The sequence below is a fragment of the Halyomorpha halys genome, unplaced genomic scaffold, assembly GCF_000696795.3.
Source record: "Halyomorpha halys isolate HHAL.00 unplaced genomic scaffold, Hhal_1.1 Scaffold31.1, whole genome shotgun sequence".
NCBI lineage: Eukaryota > Metazoa > Arthropoda > Insecta > Hemiptera > Pentatomidae > Halyomorpha > Halyomorpha halys.
This window is the reverse complement of record NW_027107458.1, coordinates 1,014,467-1,032,982: the sequence shown is the minus strand read 5'-3', so window position 1 is coordinate 1,032,982 and position 18,516 is coordinate 1,014,467. Positions and strand designations below refer to the sequence as shown.

The window sequence follows — 18,516 nt, the reverse complement described above, 5'->3', positions numbered from 1 at the left end:
TTTTGTTACTAATAAAACCATCCATAAAGACCTAAATGTTCCTTATGTAACCGATCTAGCCCGAACCCGATATTATTCCTTCCATAATAAAAACCTTAACCACCCAAACCCACTAGTTTCTAACCTTGCTTCCTCTTCCATTCCTGGCAATCCTCCGAGGAACCTGAAATTTCTCTACATGCTATATCATATCATTATGTCATTATGCTCAAATTTACTTGTTGTATTTTTTATACAGTTGTAAATATCAATAAATAAATAAAAAAAATAAACTCTGTTTCTGTAGCCGTGAGGCAACTCTACAGGTTCAGGAGACCCCAACCTCAATATAATTGGTACCCTTAATTGCAGGAAAATGGCGGTTGAGGATGTTTATGGCCAAAAATCACCTTCTTGTACAACCGTTGTTCAAAAAAAAAATCACTTCCTTACAATGTACTGAACCCTTGATCTTTTATGGATCAAAGCAGTACAATACTTTTATTTATTTATTTTAACCAATTAAATTCCTCATTAGAAAAAATTGTATATAGTTATCAAAAGTAACTTTTAAACTCAACTAACTTATTCACATTTATTCTCATAATAATAGTCCATATTATTATTCAATTAATTCTTAAATTATTATCTTAGCTATGATAAACAAGGACAAAGATCAAAACTGGGAGGGGGGCAAACCATAGTCAGTCAGGTTGTAACCTTTCAGCACGAAAAGGCGAATGAAACCAAAATTATCAGAAAATGATTTTATAGTTAATAAAATTATTATTTGCTTGAAAAAAAGGTTTATAAAATTAATAATTTTTTTCACTTCTGGAGAGACAACTACCCCCTCCGCCAGACCTTTCAGTGTACGCCCATGCTAATGAACAAAACAATGTCGTCTGTATTTGGCTTGGCCTAGTATTGCATCACTATTCCTAACTTCTTTTAGGGGAGTTCTGTATTCATGGTGCAAATAAAATAAATCGATTTCTCAGAATTAGAAATTTTCAGTATTAACTATTATTATTATTATTATAATATTATTATATAAATAACAAGAGCCAGGAAGAAAAAAAGGCAGTTATCTCACCCCAATTTTTGATTACATTAATGAAAAATATGTATAATTACTAGTCAAAATTGATGAGTCTGCCAAGTATACGTATAGTATAGGGGGAATAAAAAATTGCGGCTGTTTCAAAACCTTCATTTTTCATTCGGAGCTCTTAAAAACTACCAACAACACTAGAAAATCTAAGAGAACATTATTTAAAGAAGAGTAAATTTTCTGAAATATTAGCCCTAAAAGAGCTATTTGCGTCCAATAGTTCGAAATATAGCTTTCTAAAAAGCAAAATTTCTTAAAAATCTTCTGAAAGATAAGAAGTTAGTTAATTTAGTTTGAGAAATCTATATCTCAGGAACTATAAGACGTACAGATGTCTATTAGCACTCAAATTAAAGCTAGTTTAATAGACTATAAATAAGTTTATGACCTTTACCTTCGTAGGAATAGTAGTTTTCATGATATTTGCTAAAATAAATTGATTTATAGTTGTTCGGACAATAAGTTTGATTTATGAAAAACTTCATTTCAAAAACCATTGGACGTACAGATATTTACCAGCGCTCAATAAAATAAAGCTAGTTAAATTTACTACAAAATAGTTTATTATGTTTATCTTTGTAGGAGTAGTGTTTTTTTTTTTTATGATATTTGACAAAATAAACTCACAAAATGTTAATTTATAGTTGTTCGCATAAAATGTTGGATTTTTGAAAATACATCTCTAGATCTGTAAGATGCACATATGTCTGCCAACACTCAAAATAAAGGAAATTTAACTTACTCTAAAGTAGTTTATGACACTTATCTTCGTAGGAGTAGTAGTTTTTATGATATTCACATATGAATATAAATTTGGCAAATGATAATTTGTCCGAACAACTATAAATCAAATTATTTTAGCAAATTGCATGCAAAATATTAAATATTTACACCAACGAAGATAAACATCATTAAATACTTTATAGTTCATTACACTAGCTTTAATTTGAGTGCTAATAGACATCTGTACGTCAAATGGATTTTGAGATATGGATTTTTCGAAATAAATTCATCTTTAATCTCATCAGCAACTCATCTTTAAGTAAATTTTCTACAAAATGTAGGCCCTAATAGAGCTATATTCAATAGTCAAAGTCATTTTTTAAAAAAATTACACTTCTTAAAATAATGCCCTCTTAGATTTTCTATTGTTGTTGGTAGTTGAAAAGATATAGAGCTCCGAATAAAAAATTAATTATTTTTAACCTTTTGAAACAGCCACCAATTTTTATCCCCCTAGATATACTTGGTAGACTCATCAATTTCGACTAGTAATTATACCTAGCTTTCAATTGTAATGTAATAAAAATTTGGGAGAAATAATTGATTTTTTCTTCTCTTGGGCTCTTTTACTATTCCACATCCACCCCATTCGCCAGATTTATCTCCAACAAATTCTCCTCAGAAATTTAGACAATTTCCTTAAAGGTAAAATTTTCGAATATTATTCTCAGGTCAAGAAAGTATTTTCTGGCTTAATTTCTTCACAACACTCTGAATCTTTCAGTTCTGGTATTGAAAAGTTGATAACACGTTGGGAGAAAAGTATAGAAAGTGAGGAAAAGTTTTTAAATACAAAAAATGTTTTGACTTCATAAAGTTGTTTTATTAAATAAACTTTTCTATGAAACGAATCAATATTAGTTTTCTTTATAACCTAAACTGCGAAATGATAGTAGAACTGAGAGCCATCCATCTTAAATAGCAAATAAATTAATGTATTCGTTAAAATTTTCCTAAATATTAGTTAATAAATAATAAATTGGTTAGTAAACCTCCTGTGAGTTATGGCATAATGTTGAAAAATCTAAATTGTTCTTCAATAAAATATCTAACTCATAAAGGATTTTACAGATATGGCTGGAAATTATAAATGTTAGCGCGATTAAAGTTACAAATGAACCCTTCTACTTCATCTATTAGTATACACTCGAAAACTAGCTACATACACTTTGTTTGACCAGTGTTAACACCATATTTTATTATTACCTTGTAAATAGTATTTGAGTTGTATGAGTGTTTAATTTAGTTACATTTATTTTTATTTATATTATTTTAATTGGATAAAGTCATTTGAGAAGGAAAAATGTGTATTTTTATTTGTGTTGTTATAAATAAGTAATAGAGACAGTTGCTAAGGGTTGATAATCGTCGCTAAGACGTTCCCTAGCAACGGGGCGACCAACTTCGTTTATTAGGAGTTCCGACTAATTAGTGGCCATGATAGTGTCTAAGCAGCCCTTTCTGCCTTTATAATTTAATAGTTTGGACATTTTTAGTGAGTTAATCGTCATTACATTTCGAAACCAGACCTTATCTGAGTTTCGACTTGAATATAAATTGTTGTTTAGTCGGCTCGCCTAATGCATTAAAATGACTAGACCCTTTCTGCCCTTAAAAAGTTCCAGTGTGGCCATCTAGACTTTTGGATATTTCGACTGTCGATGAGCCACTACACCAACCTTGGACCATTACAGCGGTGTATTTAGCTACAAGAGCAGCGACCTACACATCTCGGCAGCACTCTTCCACTGACCTATCGGAGTTGATAACTTTTCGTCGAGTAGTATTTAATTTACATATTTATTTGTTTTTTTGTAAATCAGTTTCTTTTCGTTTTCATAATTTATCAAACTATTTTATTTTTATCTGAGATGCCTTTTTATTTTTATTTGTATTCATTGTTTGTCATCTTATGTTTATTTTAGTTTTAGATTTACAAATGTTTATATCCGAACCAGCTAGTTGTTTTTTCATTTTAAAGCCTTCCAACAAAAAGACATAGTCGATTTGAGGTGCCTTTAACAACCAGTATATCGCTTCTTTGTTTGCTTGCCACGTGTGACCAAAGAAAAGTTTTTATTTTAAATTGGACGTCTTCCTAAGATAAGTTACACGCTATATTACCAACTGGAGACCCCTTGCGATCTATCACCATTCATGTCCAAAAGTAAACCCAGTCTACGATAGAATGTGTCTTGTACAAAAAGATTTTTTATTTTTTGCGATGCTTCGCTATCTATGTGAAGTAGTGGTATAATTATATTCTAGTTTGGAATATAAACATTTCAAGTTGTTTGGGATTGATGTTGGCCACGAACAAGGAAAAATATTCCCTCTGCACCGGATGCATATTATTACTGCTCCCGATATAATCTGCTGTTGTTTCTTCTTGTCGCAGTCAAGGTTAAGAAAATCCCAAAGTCGGACATGACATCCATTGTGTTTAGAAATAGCCCTGGTAATATATATTCTCTGGCGCTGGACTGCTTATTATCATAAACGCGGAAAATCAACAAGCTCATTTTCCAACTTATTGTTCCATCGTAAATCGCTTTGTAAGTAGAAGTTATTACAAATATATTCTAAAAATTTTTTAGGGAATAGAAGAATCTTATTTTAACGACTACCCTGGAATTCTTAAACAAGTCTGAAAGTCAAGAAACTGTTTCCAACTATTACAACAATTTTTTTTTTTAGTTTTAAAATACTTTTTATTTATTGATAGATATTACAATCTGCCACACAGTTGTGGGTAATAGGTAATAGTGATGAATGATCACATTCATACTAAAATAAAATAAAATAAGAATAAAAATAAATAAATGAATGAAAAAAAAATCTCTCTTAAAATATATGCAAATAGTAGGATAAACAAAATGAACATAATCAAACTATGTAGGTGAAAAAATTAAAATAACATAGTGACAAAATAATATAATCTCTAGTCAAATTTACACTCTTATATACAATATTTACACAATCGACCTGAGGATTTCTGAGCCCTCTCTATCCCCCACGTGCGAGGGGTAGAGCAGAGCTCAAAAGATCCCAGCGCATACCTCTCGCGGCATCACTGGTTGTGAGTAAGTGGAGGCTGAGCAAGTGTGCTAAAGCCGCAAACACTCAACTTGAGTGGAGAATCTGACCATTACCAGAACTCTGATTGTCCATTTTTATTTTACAATAAGTTTCTTGACCACTGCCCTTTCAACCTTCTAGGTGGGCTGTACGGATGGGTGGAACTAGATAAGCTTTGAACCAAAGGATTAGGATGGTTGTAAAGGTTTATATGGGATTTTGAGAATTTGGTTGGTATAAGGACAAGGGCAAAAGGAATATGTAGGTCATGACGTTTAATGTTCGACGGTTTAGCTGTTCTCCAACGTTGAAGTCTCTAGATCCAGATAGGTCGGAGTATAGTCTTATAAATTAGTAGTTTGTTTTCTAGTGAGAGATGAGAGGTCCGGCTGAGCAGTCGGTATAATTGGCTGAATCGTCTGTTGAGTTCTTGTCTCTTAAGACTAGTAATTACAACACATTAGAAAAGCGATCTTAACTTACAATTAATTTCAAAATACTGATTTCTATAACACTAATAATACCTATTCGGATTTACTGGTTTTGGTTCTCCACTAATCCATAAAAATCCAAAATCCTCCGGATAATCCTCATGACTCCTACTTTGTCACAAATAAAATCATCCAGCAAAGACCTTGCCGATCCATACATAAACGATCTAGCCTAATCCAGACATTAATCCCTCCATTCTAAACCCGTTAATTCTATTCTCATTTCCTCTTCTATTTCAGACAATCCTCCTGAAAAGAAGATAGCTTCGAGACCTTCTTGTGTAGATTTGATTGGAGTGTAACCATTGATTAGTTTCCCCAGAAATCATACTATTGTAATACAACTCACATCACATTTACTATATGTATTTTTATTTAATACAAATATTAATTTCAAAAAATAAATAAAACCAAAAAAAATGAATGATTTATCTTTTTATTTAGGGTAAATTAATTACTCTATAATTACACAATAATTTCATTCCGATGGGTCGAGTTGTGTGGAAGTTTTTTATTATATGATGTTATTTAATCCTAACAAATCCCATCAAATTACCTTTACCCTTTGTTGTAAACATACCGACTGCCCTACAGTCTCCTTTTATAATGTTGATCTTACCCCTGTGAAACAGATCCGCTATCATGGACTACATCTTGACAAACGGCTAACTTGGTATTCTCACACAAGACTGAAAAGACAGGACTATACGTCGATTTCGACTATTACAGCACTTACTAAACAAACCATCTAAACTTCCAACTGATTACAAAAGTAATAAGGTCAATCTGTACATATGGAGTTGAGCTTTGGGGATTCACTAAACCTTCGAAATCCTCTCGTATCCAATCCTTACAATCCAAAATCCTTCGTAAAATCCTCAATAGTTTGTCACAAATAAAATCATACATAAAGACCTTAATGTTCCCTCTGTAACCGATCTATCCCAAACCAGATATCATTCCTTCCATTATAAACTTCCTAACCATCTAAACACACTGCTTGTTTTTTCTATTCCTGACAATCCTCTGAGGTGCCTGAAAAGAAGATGACCATGAGACCTGCTAGAGTAAAAACATCATTAGAGGGCTACCAATGAGTAGTTCTCTATACGCCTGTTTCACTCCAATATAACTGAGATCAAATTTACTGAATGTATTATAATGTACAATTGTAAATTCCAATAAATATACTTTTTTAAATTGATATAAAGTTATTAAACGCTTTAAACTAAATAGCAATAATACTAAGCAAATAATTCAATCATCGATCCAATATGGAAATAACTAAATATATTAATTTATATCAAACTTTCAATTGTATTCAATTAATCTATCTACATCTCTAAATCTAGTAATTGCTAATCATTTCCAGGTCTTAAGTAGATTTTAAGACCAATAAATCGTGCAATCATTTGCAGAAATTTTTATTTTATTTCAATTAATGCTACATTGTTAGTTCTAGTTCACTGAGAAAATCTAAATGTAAACAATTAGGACACAAACACCGTGGTAGATACGTCAGTAATTCAACAGAAGGTAATTAACAGTTAAAATATATGGTCTAATGTGAAACTACCACGTGATAGTTGGGTAAAAATATTTTATCTAGAATTTTTTTTTTTTTTGTATCAACAATGAAGAGAGTGGTGTGAAAAGGTCAACACTTAAGGTGTTTCATCAGCACATTGTGAGTCTGGATTATAATAATTGAGCTAAACTAAATAAAACTATTTAAATAAATAATTTAATTTTTATCCATTTTAGTCTCAACACATTTTATTTTTCCAAGTGCGACGTTTCGGCCAATCCGGTCATCCTCAGGGACAATCTTGATACAATTTTGGAACTAAATGATTTAAATACTCAACTTCATGCAGGCTATTCTACCCAGGTCAGAACAACAATTTCTAATTAATCAATTTTCACATTAAAAACAAAAATTAAAATTCTTTTATCACAGTCACTATTTGTTAAAAACTGTTGAATTGTTGTGATAAAGTTTTTATGGCCGGATTGGCCGAAACGTCGCACTTGTAAAAAAAATAAAATGTGTTGAGACTAAAATGGATAAAAATTAAATTATTTATTTAAACAACATTAACCAGTCTCAAGAAAGTATCTAAGATTATAAGTTAAATAAAACTATTACATCACAAAGATAGGAGGTAACACTGAAAAAACAGAACATTTGCACCTGTAAAACACACGTAGACTTTCAAATATTAAATAACTGACCGTAATATATGGTTATTATGTACAAAGAGTCAACAGAGGATTTTACAAATGTACCTTTATCAGTTTTTTTATCGAAATAAATATAAATTAAATCAACGTAAGAATAGAGTTAGTGTCGACCAAGAGAACAAATGAGATGGCGCTCCAGAGTAGGGACATACACGAAGTCATCCGGAGCTACCTGAAATCTAATGATTTCGAGATTATCTCCTGCGAAGGTGCGGATCTCGACGGTATCTGTACGGGGTTCCTGAGCGCTCAGGACAAGGCACGGATCAGGTTCAAGACTAGTCGAGGCGAGGATGAACTCCATGTCTTCATGAAAACCCTACCAGATGCCGCATACCACAGAGAGAACATCTTGGCCATGGGAAGCTTCCACCGGGAAGTGGTTCTCTTCAACGAGGTATTAAACAAATATCATGATTACCTGAAGGACAATTCTATTCCGGCATGCTACCTGGCAAGATCCGAAGGGTTAATGGTAATGGAAGATTTACTGAAGAAAGGATTTAAGAATAAACCTCTTCGTGAGACACTAGACCTAGAACACTGTAAAAAGACGATCGAAACACTCGCAAAGTTTCATGCGCTTTCGTTTATCATGGAGAAGAAAGAGGGTCGCAAAATGACAGAAATAGTTCCCGTAATCAAGACCGAGATGATAATGTCAAAAGACGAAAATCACGTCGGAAGGAAAGGAGCTCTGGCGCAAATCAGATGTATGAAGCGAGTAACAGAAAAGTACTTGACCCATGTGCCAACGAAAGTGGTTGAAAAAGCTGTCTACTACCTAGACAACCTCTTCGACGAAATGAAGAGTTCCAAGCTATACCCTAACGTCCTATCACACGCTGATCTGTGGGCTAATAATATAATGTTCAGTTACGACGATCAGGGAAACGTAAAAGAAGCTTGTATATTCGACTTCCAATTGGCGACTTACAAGGCCCCTGGTTACGATATCCAACAGTTCTTGCACTGCTGCACAGATAATGATTTAAGAGAAAGGCACTTTGGTAACTTGATGAGGCTTTATTACAATGTCCTTTCAAGAATGCTAAAGTCTGCGGCGATCGACGTCGATGACATCATGAACTGGGAGGATTTCGAAAACATGCTCAAGGAGACTCAGCCGACAGCAGTCGCTACAGCGTGCATGTTCTTGATCTGTGTCCTAGTGCCGGAAGATATCCTGAAAGATGTCATGTCCAGCGACGAGAAATATAAGGAGTATTACGAAGGGAACAGAGAGCAATACATACTGGAGGCGATGGAGAAAGACATGGAGTTCAAAAGGAGGATCATCCAGTCTGTGACTAATTTCATTAATTTATTCGACACTGATGAATGAGTACCTGTTTTCATTAATTTATCTTTTTTTTTATTCATTTGGGAAGAACCATCAATAGAACTATCATTTATAAGATGACACTGACAAAACTGCTGTTAAATGTTCTTTTTATTTTTTTATAATAAAAAACTACTTTGCATTTTTTAATTATTTATTATCACAACCCTTTATGATAATTATCAATAAATATAATATTCTCATTATGGTTAATACATATATTTTTTTTTTCAAAGCAATGGGTAGTCTATAAAGTATTCCTTCAACTAAAGGCCTGACGCACATTCATTTTTGATTAGTTGGTGGGATGCAGTGGACTGTATATAATGAAAATAAAACATGGTTAACTGAAAAGGAAAATTGTCCAAGTTACAGGTAGTAGGGTGTGGCCGAAATGAAACATTTGTTGTTAGATATGCTAATGAATTTGGAGTAACTGGGCTATGGAAAACTATAGGTTTAATGATTGAAGAAGTTTGTCGGGGGGCCATATAAGCCACTCACTATTTTTCATTGTCTGTCATAGTGTTCAATTGGTAGATTCAATTTATTTATTTATTTTTTCAGTTTTTTAGACACTACTATATTATACATATCTTCTAACCTACATTACATTATATTTCATCTGTCACTGTTTTCAATTATACCATTCCACGATTATCAATCAATTAAAATTTTGTACTATTCAATTATCAGTTATCAATTTTTTATCATTTATGATTTAATTCAATATTTTGTATAATTCTAAATTTGTTTGTATACTATTCCTTTTCAATTATATGTTTCTCTAAATGTTGTTGTTATCTCTTTTGTTCTGTAGCCCCGATGATGACCTGAAACTCAGGTCGAAAGGTCGGCACAAAATAAATAAATATGGTTTTGTTTATTTATGTTGTTCTTTGTTTACCGCACCCCCCGACAAACTTCTCCAATCATTAATCTACGGTCAACTATCTTCACCTCATTAAAGGTTTAATGATGTGATTGATGATGATGATGAATGTTTTTTATGTTGAATTAGGTGGACTTACTCCATTCTCCGGTTACTCCATTCTTATTTCTTGAATTCCTTCATTTCTTGATTTCTCTCTCTCCTCCTCTGCTCTGTGGGGAGGGGAGAGATTCAGGGTCTCTCTACTCACTCATTTACACTAAAGATGATAGTGAAGAAAAGAAAAAAAGAGAACTACTGTTGGCAAAAAACAAGATGGCTCTATATTACAGGTTGCTTCTCTTTCCACCGTGAGCGCTGGGGGTGGTAAGCTTTTGTTGCTTGCCACTTGGGCGCTGGTAGTGCCTTTCTCATGGGAGCCCCCACAATCCAATTCAAACTTTCGTTAACCTTAAGTTACCCGAAATAGGTAGTCCTTTTCAATCTAATTTAATGTTTTGCCAACTAGATAAACATATAGTTTTTATCAGTATAACTAACACATCAATATAAAACATATTTATTCTCCTTTTATTATTCAATGGTGATAGCTAAGGTGATAAATAAATATACAAGTGTGGTTTAGCATTTCTTGGAGTGATTGCAGTTCACGATTCTTGTGTCCAAATGGACCGTAAATATAAGATGAGCTCTATTATTTCTACGAATATTGATCTTCTGTTCTGATGGTGCCTGATCTAGTGGATCATCAACAGTTGACTTGTTTGTCAATGGTAAAGAGACCTAAAATCCATATGAATTCATCTAACTCCAATTTTACAATGAACATAAATATTAAAAATCATTGTATTTTATGATGAAATTTTTAAAATCCTAATACAAATTTGTTCTATCTTCAGATTATCGATTCCGTGGTGTAAATTGGTAGTTTTTGACTTATACCCATTCTAAAGTAAATGTTTAAATTGTATTCTAACAATTACTTTGTATCTCTAACGGAATTTTCGTTCTGTTACATGTTATAATTTTAAAAAATCAGTTATTAAAAGTGCCTGATTAATTAATTAGAAAAACAAAATTTAGAAATTATTTTTTTTAACGCTGTTCCTTGAAGGGGATTTATCAGTAAGATGGATGTTTGACTTTTAATATTGTTTTTTTTAATCTCCACTATAATTGTACAGGACAGCCGCTGGGGCACCTGATTCTCAACCTAGTAGTATTAGACTAGAATGCCTATATCATCCGCTTATGCTAGTAACAGCATAAGTTTAGTAAATATCCTTCCACAGATTTAGATGAGTTTAGAGAACTCACTATCTGAAATTTTTTTTAACGAAACATTGAACTTCATCCAGCGTCGGCAGTCAGTTATTTCACCCCAATTATTTATTTCTTTATTGAAAACTACGTATAATTACTACTCAAAATTTATCAGTCAAGTATAGATAGGGGAAATATAAACTGACGGATGTTTTAAAATGCTAAAAAAAAATTTCTATCGAAGCTCTATATCTTAAAAACAACCAACAACACTAGAAAATCTAAAAGAACATTATTTAAAGGAGAGTAAATTTTCTGAAATATTAGCCCTAATAGAGCTATTTAGGTTCAATAGTTCCCAATATACAATTTTTTTGAAAAGCAATATTTCGTAAAAAAAAAAAGGAACGAAAAATCAGTAGTTAGTTAATTTATTATGGGATATCTATATCTCAGGAACCATGTGATGTATATTAGGCCTCAAATTAAAGCTATTTTAATGCGATATAAAGTTTTTTATGACGCTTACCTTCGTATGAGTTGTAGTTTTCATGATATTCGCTATAATAATAATCTACTGGGGCTCATATTTTAGCAAATTTACTCTAATTTAAATTATTTTCTATTGAGTTTTCTAGTGTTGTTCGTAGTTTTAAATATATGGAGCTCTGAAAAAAAATTAATTTTTTCTAACATTTTTAAACAGCCGCCATTTTGTATTCCCTTAACTATACATGGCAGACTCATCAATTTTGACTAGTAATTATACGTTATTTTCACTAAAGAAATAAAAAATTTGGGTGAAACTACTGACTTTTTTCCAGCGGGCTCTTGTACTATTAAGTGATAGTACAAGAGCCCAAGAGGAAAAAAGGCAGTTGTCTCACCCCAATTTTTGATTACTTTAATGAAATCTATGTATAATTAATAGTCAAAATTGATGAGTCTGCCAAGTATAGGTAGGGGGAATTAAAAATGGCAGCTGTTTAAAAAAATTAATTTTTCATTCGAAGCTCTATATCTTAAAAAGTAGGAACACAAGAAAACCTGAGAGAAGGGCATTTAAAGAAGAGTAAATTTGCTAAAATATGAGCCCTAATAGAGTTATTTACGTTAAATAGTTTTCGAGATATAGCTTTTTAAAAAGCAACATTTCATAAAAATGTTGTATGGTACTTACTAAAAGATCAGTAACAAGTGAATTTATTTTGAAAAATTTATATCTCAAAAACCATTTGACGTACAGATGTCTATTAGCACTCAAATCAAAGCTAGTTTAATGAGCTATAAAGTAGTTTACGATATTTATCTTCGTAGGAGTAATAGTTTACATGAACTTTGTTAAAATATATTGATTTATAGTTGTTCAGACAAATTTTCATTTGCCAAATTTATATTAATATGTGAATATCATAAAAACTACTACCCCTAACAAGATAAGTGTCATAGACTACTTTATAGTAAGATAAATTTTCTTTATTGTGAGTGTTGGCAGACATATGTGTGTCTCATGGATCTAGAGATATATTTTTTCAAAAATCAAACATTTTATACGAACAAATAGAAATTAACATTTTATAAGTTTATTTTGTCAAATATCATAAAAACTACTACTCCTACAAAGATAAACATAATTAACTATGTTGTAGTAAATTTAAAGAGCTTTAATTTAAACGCTAGCAGACCTCGGTATATTGGACATACCGTATCTGAAATAAAGGTTTTCATAAATCAAATTTATTGTCCGAACAACTATAAATCAATTTGTTTTAGCAAATATCATGAAAACTACTATTCCTAGAAAGGTAAAGGTTATAAACTTCTTAATAGTCCATTAAACTAGCTTTAATTTGAGTGCTAAAAGACATCTGTACGTCACATAGTTCCTGAGATATAGATCTCTCAAAATAAATTAACTAACTATTAATCTTTCAGCAGATTTTTTTTCAGCTTTTTAAAAAGCTATATCTCGAGAACTATTGGACGAAAATAGCTCTTTTAGGGCTAATATTTCAGCAAATTTACTCTTCTTTAAATAATGTTCCCTTAAATTTTCTAGTATAGTTGGTAGTTTTTAAGATATAGAGCTCCGAATGAAAAATCAATGTTTTTTTAAGGTTTTGAAATAACCGCCGTTTTTTAATCCCCCAACCTATACTTGGCAGACTCATCAATTTTGACTAGTAATTATATATAGTTTTGATTGTAGTAATCAAAAATTGGGGTGAGATAACTGCCTTTTTTTCTTCCCGGCTCTTGTACTATGAACTCATGGATAGTAGTTGCTGCTACACACTATTGGCATCTGAGGCATTATCAGGCATTCGTGTTCACATGTAGGAGTATATTGACAGTATTTACAGAAGTTATAATGCGTATATTTATACTATAAGAAGTAAATAAATTTATACTCACAGTATATGAAGTTTATACGATTATATTCATATCTACATCTACAAATCTAAATATATTTGTATTCATAACAAGAATTCGTTTTCAATGTTATTTGTATACTTGTTTGATTGCTGTTATAAAAGTTTGAAATAAGTACTTCTGTAAAAAATGAAGAGTTAATCTTTGAATTTAGTTTTCGTATTTCATATACATTATGTTTTCGGCGGCGTTGTAACTGATAATGCTATCGATTTCAGTATAACAGCTTAATAATTTATTTCAACTTAAGGGTTTCTTAACATATTGTGGTCCTCATCGCAAAATAATCGCATCATATTTCTTGAAGGAAACTTGGATACTTGTGGATATATTATGACAATGGATATAGATATTTTATTACAAATTTTCACAGGGAAAAGTATTCGAGGTTACAAAAAAAACCACTATGGAATTACTGTATGTAATAATATGTAATGCAACAGGAAACCTAGATACTTTTGGATAAGTTATAACAATGGATATAAATACATTATTATAAATGTTGTCAGAAAAAAATATTTGAGATTAAAAATAAAATACCCACTATCTTCCGGGAATAACACAATGTGCTAAATTCTTACAACATCTTTAGATTTGTAATATAAACTTTGTCATCTGTAATAAACGTTGACATTTATTCATGAGGAATGAGACTTTTAATGTAGACCTACTAATACAAAAACTTCTTTAGAGTGTTACCAATGGGTAGTTTATCTACACGCCTATATCACTCCATAATAGCATACATCAAGTTTACTAAATGTATAATTATGTACAGCTAAATTCCAATAAGGATAAAAAAATTTTCATAAAATTCAATCATTACTTTTTAAATTAATTCCAATAAATTATTAAAAATGAAACGACTGAATTCAAATAGCAACAACAAGGTTTAACCAATGGCTCGTACAATAAATGTTTTGTTTTTTTTTATTTCATTTAATTATTGATATTTACAACTGTATAAAAATACAACCAGTAAATTTGATCATAATGACATAATGATATGATACAGGATGTAGAGAAACTACCTAGTAGTAGAACTCTAAAAACAGTTTACAATATAAGGTCACGAGGCCATCTTCTTTTCAGGCGCCTCAGAGGATTGCCAGGAATGGAAGAGGAAGCAAGGTTAGAAACGAGTGGGTTTGGGTGGTTAGGGAGTTTATAATGGAAGGAATAATATCGGGTTCGGGCTAGATCGGTTACATAAGGAACATTTAGGTCTTTATGGATGGTTTTATTAGTAACAAAATAAGGAGCATTGAGGATTTTACGAAGAATTTTGGATTGTAAAGATTGGATACAAGAGGAATTCGAAGATTTAGTGCAGCCCCAAAAGCTCAACTCCGTATGTCCAGATGGGCCTTATTATTGTCATGTAGATCAGTCTTTTGTAATGAGTTGGAAGTTTAGACCGTTTGTCTAGTAAATGCTGTAATAGTCGGAATCTGCATGCAGTTTCCTGTCTTTTCAGTCTTGTGTGAGGATTCCAGGTTAGTCGTTTGTCAAGATGTAGTCCAAGATAACGAATCTGTTCTACAGGGGGTAAGAGCCACATTATTAAAGTATACTGTAGGGCTGTCGGCAGGTTTACGACGAAGAGTAAATGTGATTTGTTGGGATTTATTTTTATCCCCCAATTTCGACACCATTCTTCGAGGATTGTGATATGGGACTGGAGAGTTTGGGATGCAATCAAAGGGTTATTACTAACTGTGAGCACACATGTGTCATCAGCATACGTGGTAAGGATAGTGTTAGGAGTTGTTGGTACGCCAGCTGTACAGATGGTGTAGAGGATGGGAACAATAAATGTATAAGGCAGTTTTGCACTATTCATCTCTAATGGTTTTTTGGAAGCCACCACCATCTTTCCTCCCCATTACCTTCCTATTTATAAGATGATTCCAAAAGAAACCATCTATCAAATAAGTTCACTACTACAAGCATACACAGACTTTTGCATGCGTGAATTTACCATAGTTGGTCAAACGTGTAGAGGCACCTTTAGATTAGATTCATTAGTTTGAGTTCATTATTTTCTGTTGTGTTTATTGTTGCTTCGGTTCAGAACATCCAAACTTCAACCAGCGATCCAAATGTTTAGAATCACAGCGTCCATCCCAAAAATATATAGAACTGTTGAAAACCCATTAATTGGGTGTTTTCCACTTGCAACAACCATTTGAATGGACTAAATAGGTGGCTTGGACAACGCCAGTTTTTAAAACGTAACCAGGTATGTCGCCTGTCATGATGATTTCTCTTTTAGCGGCACTTACCTATCGAAATTTCAGCAGTAACTCTTTTCTTTAAATGAATTATCAAACTTTTCTAATGCAAATTTAAATTTCAGTTATAAATCAACGGTTCAGGCAACTAACCGGAGTTGTGTGTTCAGATGATCACTATCTGGATTTTTTTAAAATAATTTATTTATTTCTTATTTACAACTGTATACAAATATATACAACAAGTAAATTTGTTACAAACATGTGGAGAATCTACCCACTCATAGAACTCCAATAACATTTCTAGAGGAGAAGATTTCTAGGCCTTTTCAGACGCCTAGAAGGATTATTAGGTAATGAAGGAGAAGCCAGGTTAGAAACAAGTGGATTTGAGTGGTTGAGAAGTTTATCATGGAAGTAATGGTTTCTGGTTCTGGCCAAATCAGCAACATATGGAACATTGAGGTCATGATGGATGACTTGATTTGTGACAAAATGAGGAGCATTGAGGATTTTATGAAAGATTTTGGATTAGATACGAGATGAATTCGAAGGTGTAGGGGAGCCCCAGAGCTCAACTCCGTATGTCCAGATAGGCCTTATTACAGTCATGTAGATCAGTTTTTTGTAATGAATTTTGTTCCTTTTTATGATGAAACTAGTGCAAATCGAATGTAATAGCAGACAAAAGTTACAAGCTTATGGATGTTTTTTACTTCCTTTGTTTACAAAACATTTGTACATGTCCAGGACTTGCAGTAAGGAACGAACGTTTAGACCCATCATAACATAACCACCTCAACAAACTTTTCAAGATAACATAACCACCTCAACAAACCCTTTTGGACTGTATCTAGAATTTAAATCAGTTTATAGTTGTAAGTTTTTTCGTTAAATGAAACTGTTCCTTCCTCCTAAACTAAATGTTTTATATCACTGAAAAAAAAAATTCAAAATTAATATTAATATTTTATTAAAACCAAACAATTATATAAATATTTATTTTTCTTTTAATGTTTTACCAAAGATATTTAAACTCGTTTGCGATCATGTAACTTCATTCATTTATTTTTAAATTAAAAGAAAAAATTCCAGAAAATTTGCAATAGATCTTATAACATCGTTCCGTTTTTACAGTTCATATTGGAACAATATACATTGTAGTGTATCCGACGTCTTAGATACAGACAGTCTATTTTCGTTTGACCTGGAATCTTCTGAAGATGAACGCTTTTTACGTTTCCTTGAACTGAAAATTATAAATTCAGAGTACCCTTTGATAGGTCAGTGAACTCATTTTTTTGATATTCTTTGCTTTTATTTTTCGAAATCGTATTTAGAATTCAATAATAATAATAAGGAATTACATTAATAAAAAAAAAAGATTAATGCTAATAATATTAGATCTAAGCTAGTTGAGCTAGTTGTGTTATCTGCTTTCCAATACAAAACGAAAGATAAGTATATTAAAATAATATATCTTTTAATAACAAATAGTTGTTAAATAAATATATTTAAAAAACTTAAAAGACGTGGAATTTGGTTTTTAAACTTTTTTTTTTATAACTTTCGGTCCTCAGATTATTTTTTAATTTACACGAGGTAAATGAGATGACTACTCAAACTTTATTTTTATTTAAACTAAGATATATAAAATATTTATTTTACTACAAGTGATATAATTACAAATATAAACAGGAATCAGATACAGTTTCTCATTAAATAAAACAAGACTAAAATAGATTTTAGGTTATCTATTGATAATTGACAACAAATAGGGCAAAGGCTTTGATAGCTAGCTGTGTTAGTCTTGCAATAACATATTTGTTTGCATTAGTGGAAAAATAAATCATGATTATTTACATAGTTTTCCAATTAATCTATCGAATAGACATGCACTTATTTTTGGTACAAATTATTCAGTCTAGATAGTGTATATTTATATATTAGGGGGAAATGGATATAGTATTTAGTACAAGAGCCCAAGAGGAAAAAAAAGGCAGTTATTTTACCCCAATTTTATATTACTTTTATGAAAACTATGTATAATTACTAGTCCAAATTAACAAGTCTACCAAGTATAGGTAGGGGGAATAAAAAATGGCTGCGGTTTCAAAAGGTTAAAAATAAGTAATTTTTCATATCTTTAAAACTACCAACAACAATAGAAAAATTAAGGAAACATTATTTAAAGTAGAGTAAGTTTGCTGAAATATAAGCCCGAACAGAGCTATTTACGTCCAATAGTTCTCGAGATATAGTTTTTTAAAAAGTAACATTTCTTAAAAATGTACTGTAGTGGTTTTAATGATATTTCCTAAAATAAATTGATTTAGAGTTGTTCGGACAAATTTCCATTTGCCAAATTTATATTTACATTCGAATATCATAAAAACTACTGCCCCTACGAAGATAAGTGTCATAAACTACTTTATAGTTCAATTTCCTTTATTTTGAGTGCTGACAGATATATGTGCGTCTTATGCGTCTAGAAATATATTTTTCCAAACATTTTATACGAACAATTATAAATTAACTGTTTGTGAATTTATTTTGTCAAATATCATAAAAATTACATCTACGTAAAGATGTCTATTAGCACTCAAATTAAAGCTAGTTTAATGAGCTATAAAGTAGTTTATGATGTTTATCTTCGTAGGAGT

At 31.5% G+C, this 18,516-nt stretch overlaps 2 protein-coding genes across 10 annotated transcripts in view; both read left to right on the top strand.

The window, feature by feature from the left end:
• Zasp66 (PDZ_signaling and DUF4749 domain-containing protein Zasp66) overlaps positions 1-18,516 on the top strand; it is a 235,614-nt gene that overhangs the window by 114,557 nt on the left and 102,541 nt on the right. The window lies entirely within an intron of this gene.
• On the top strand, positions 7,773-9,181 carry LOC106685112 (uncharacterized). Its single transcript, XM_014427629.2, has one exon. The coding sequence runs from the start codon at positions 7,817-7,819 to the stop codon at positions 9,032-9,034; it is 1,218 nt and encodes a 405-aa protein (XP_014283115.1). The 5' UTR covers positions 7,773-7,816; the 3' UTR covers positions 9,035-9,181.

What these genes read in the sequence shown, in the direction of transcription:
- LOC106685112 (XM_014427629.2), top strand. Translation starts at nt 7,817, where the DNA reads ATGGCGCTCCAGAGTAGGGACATACACGAAGTCATCCGGAGCTACCTG.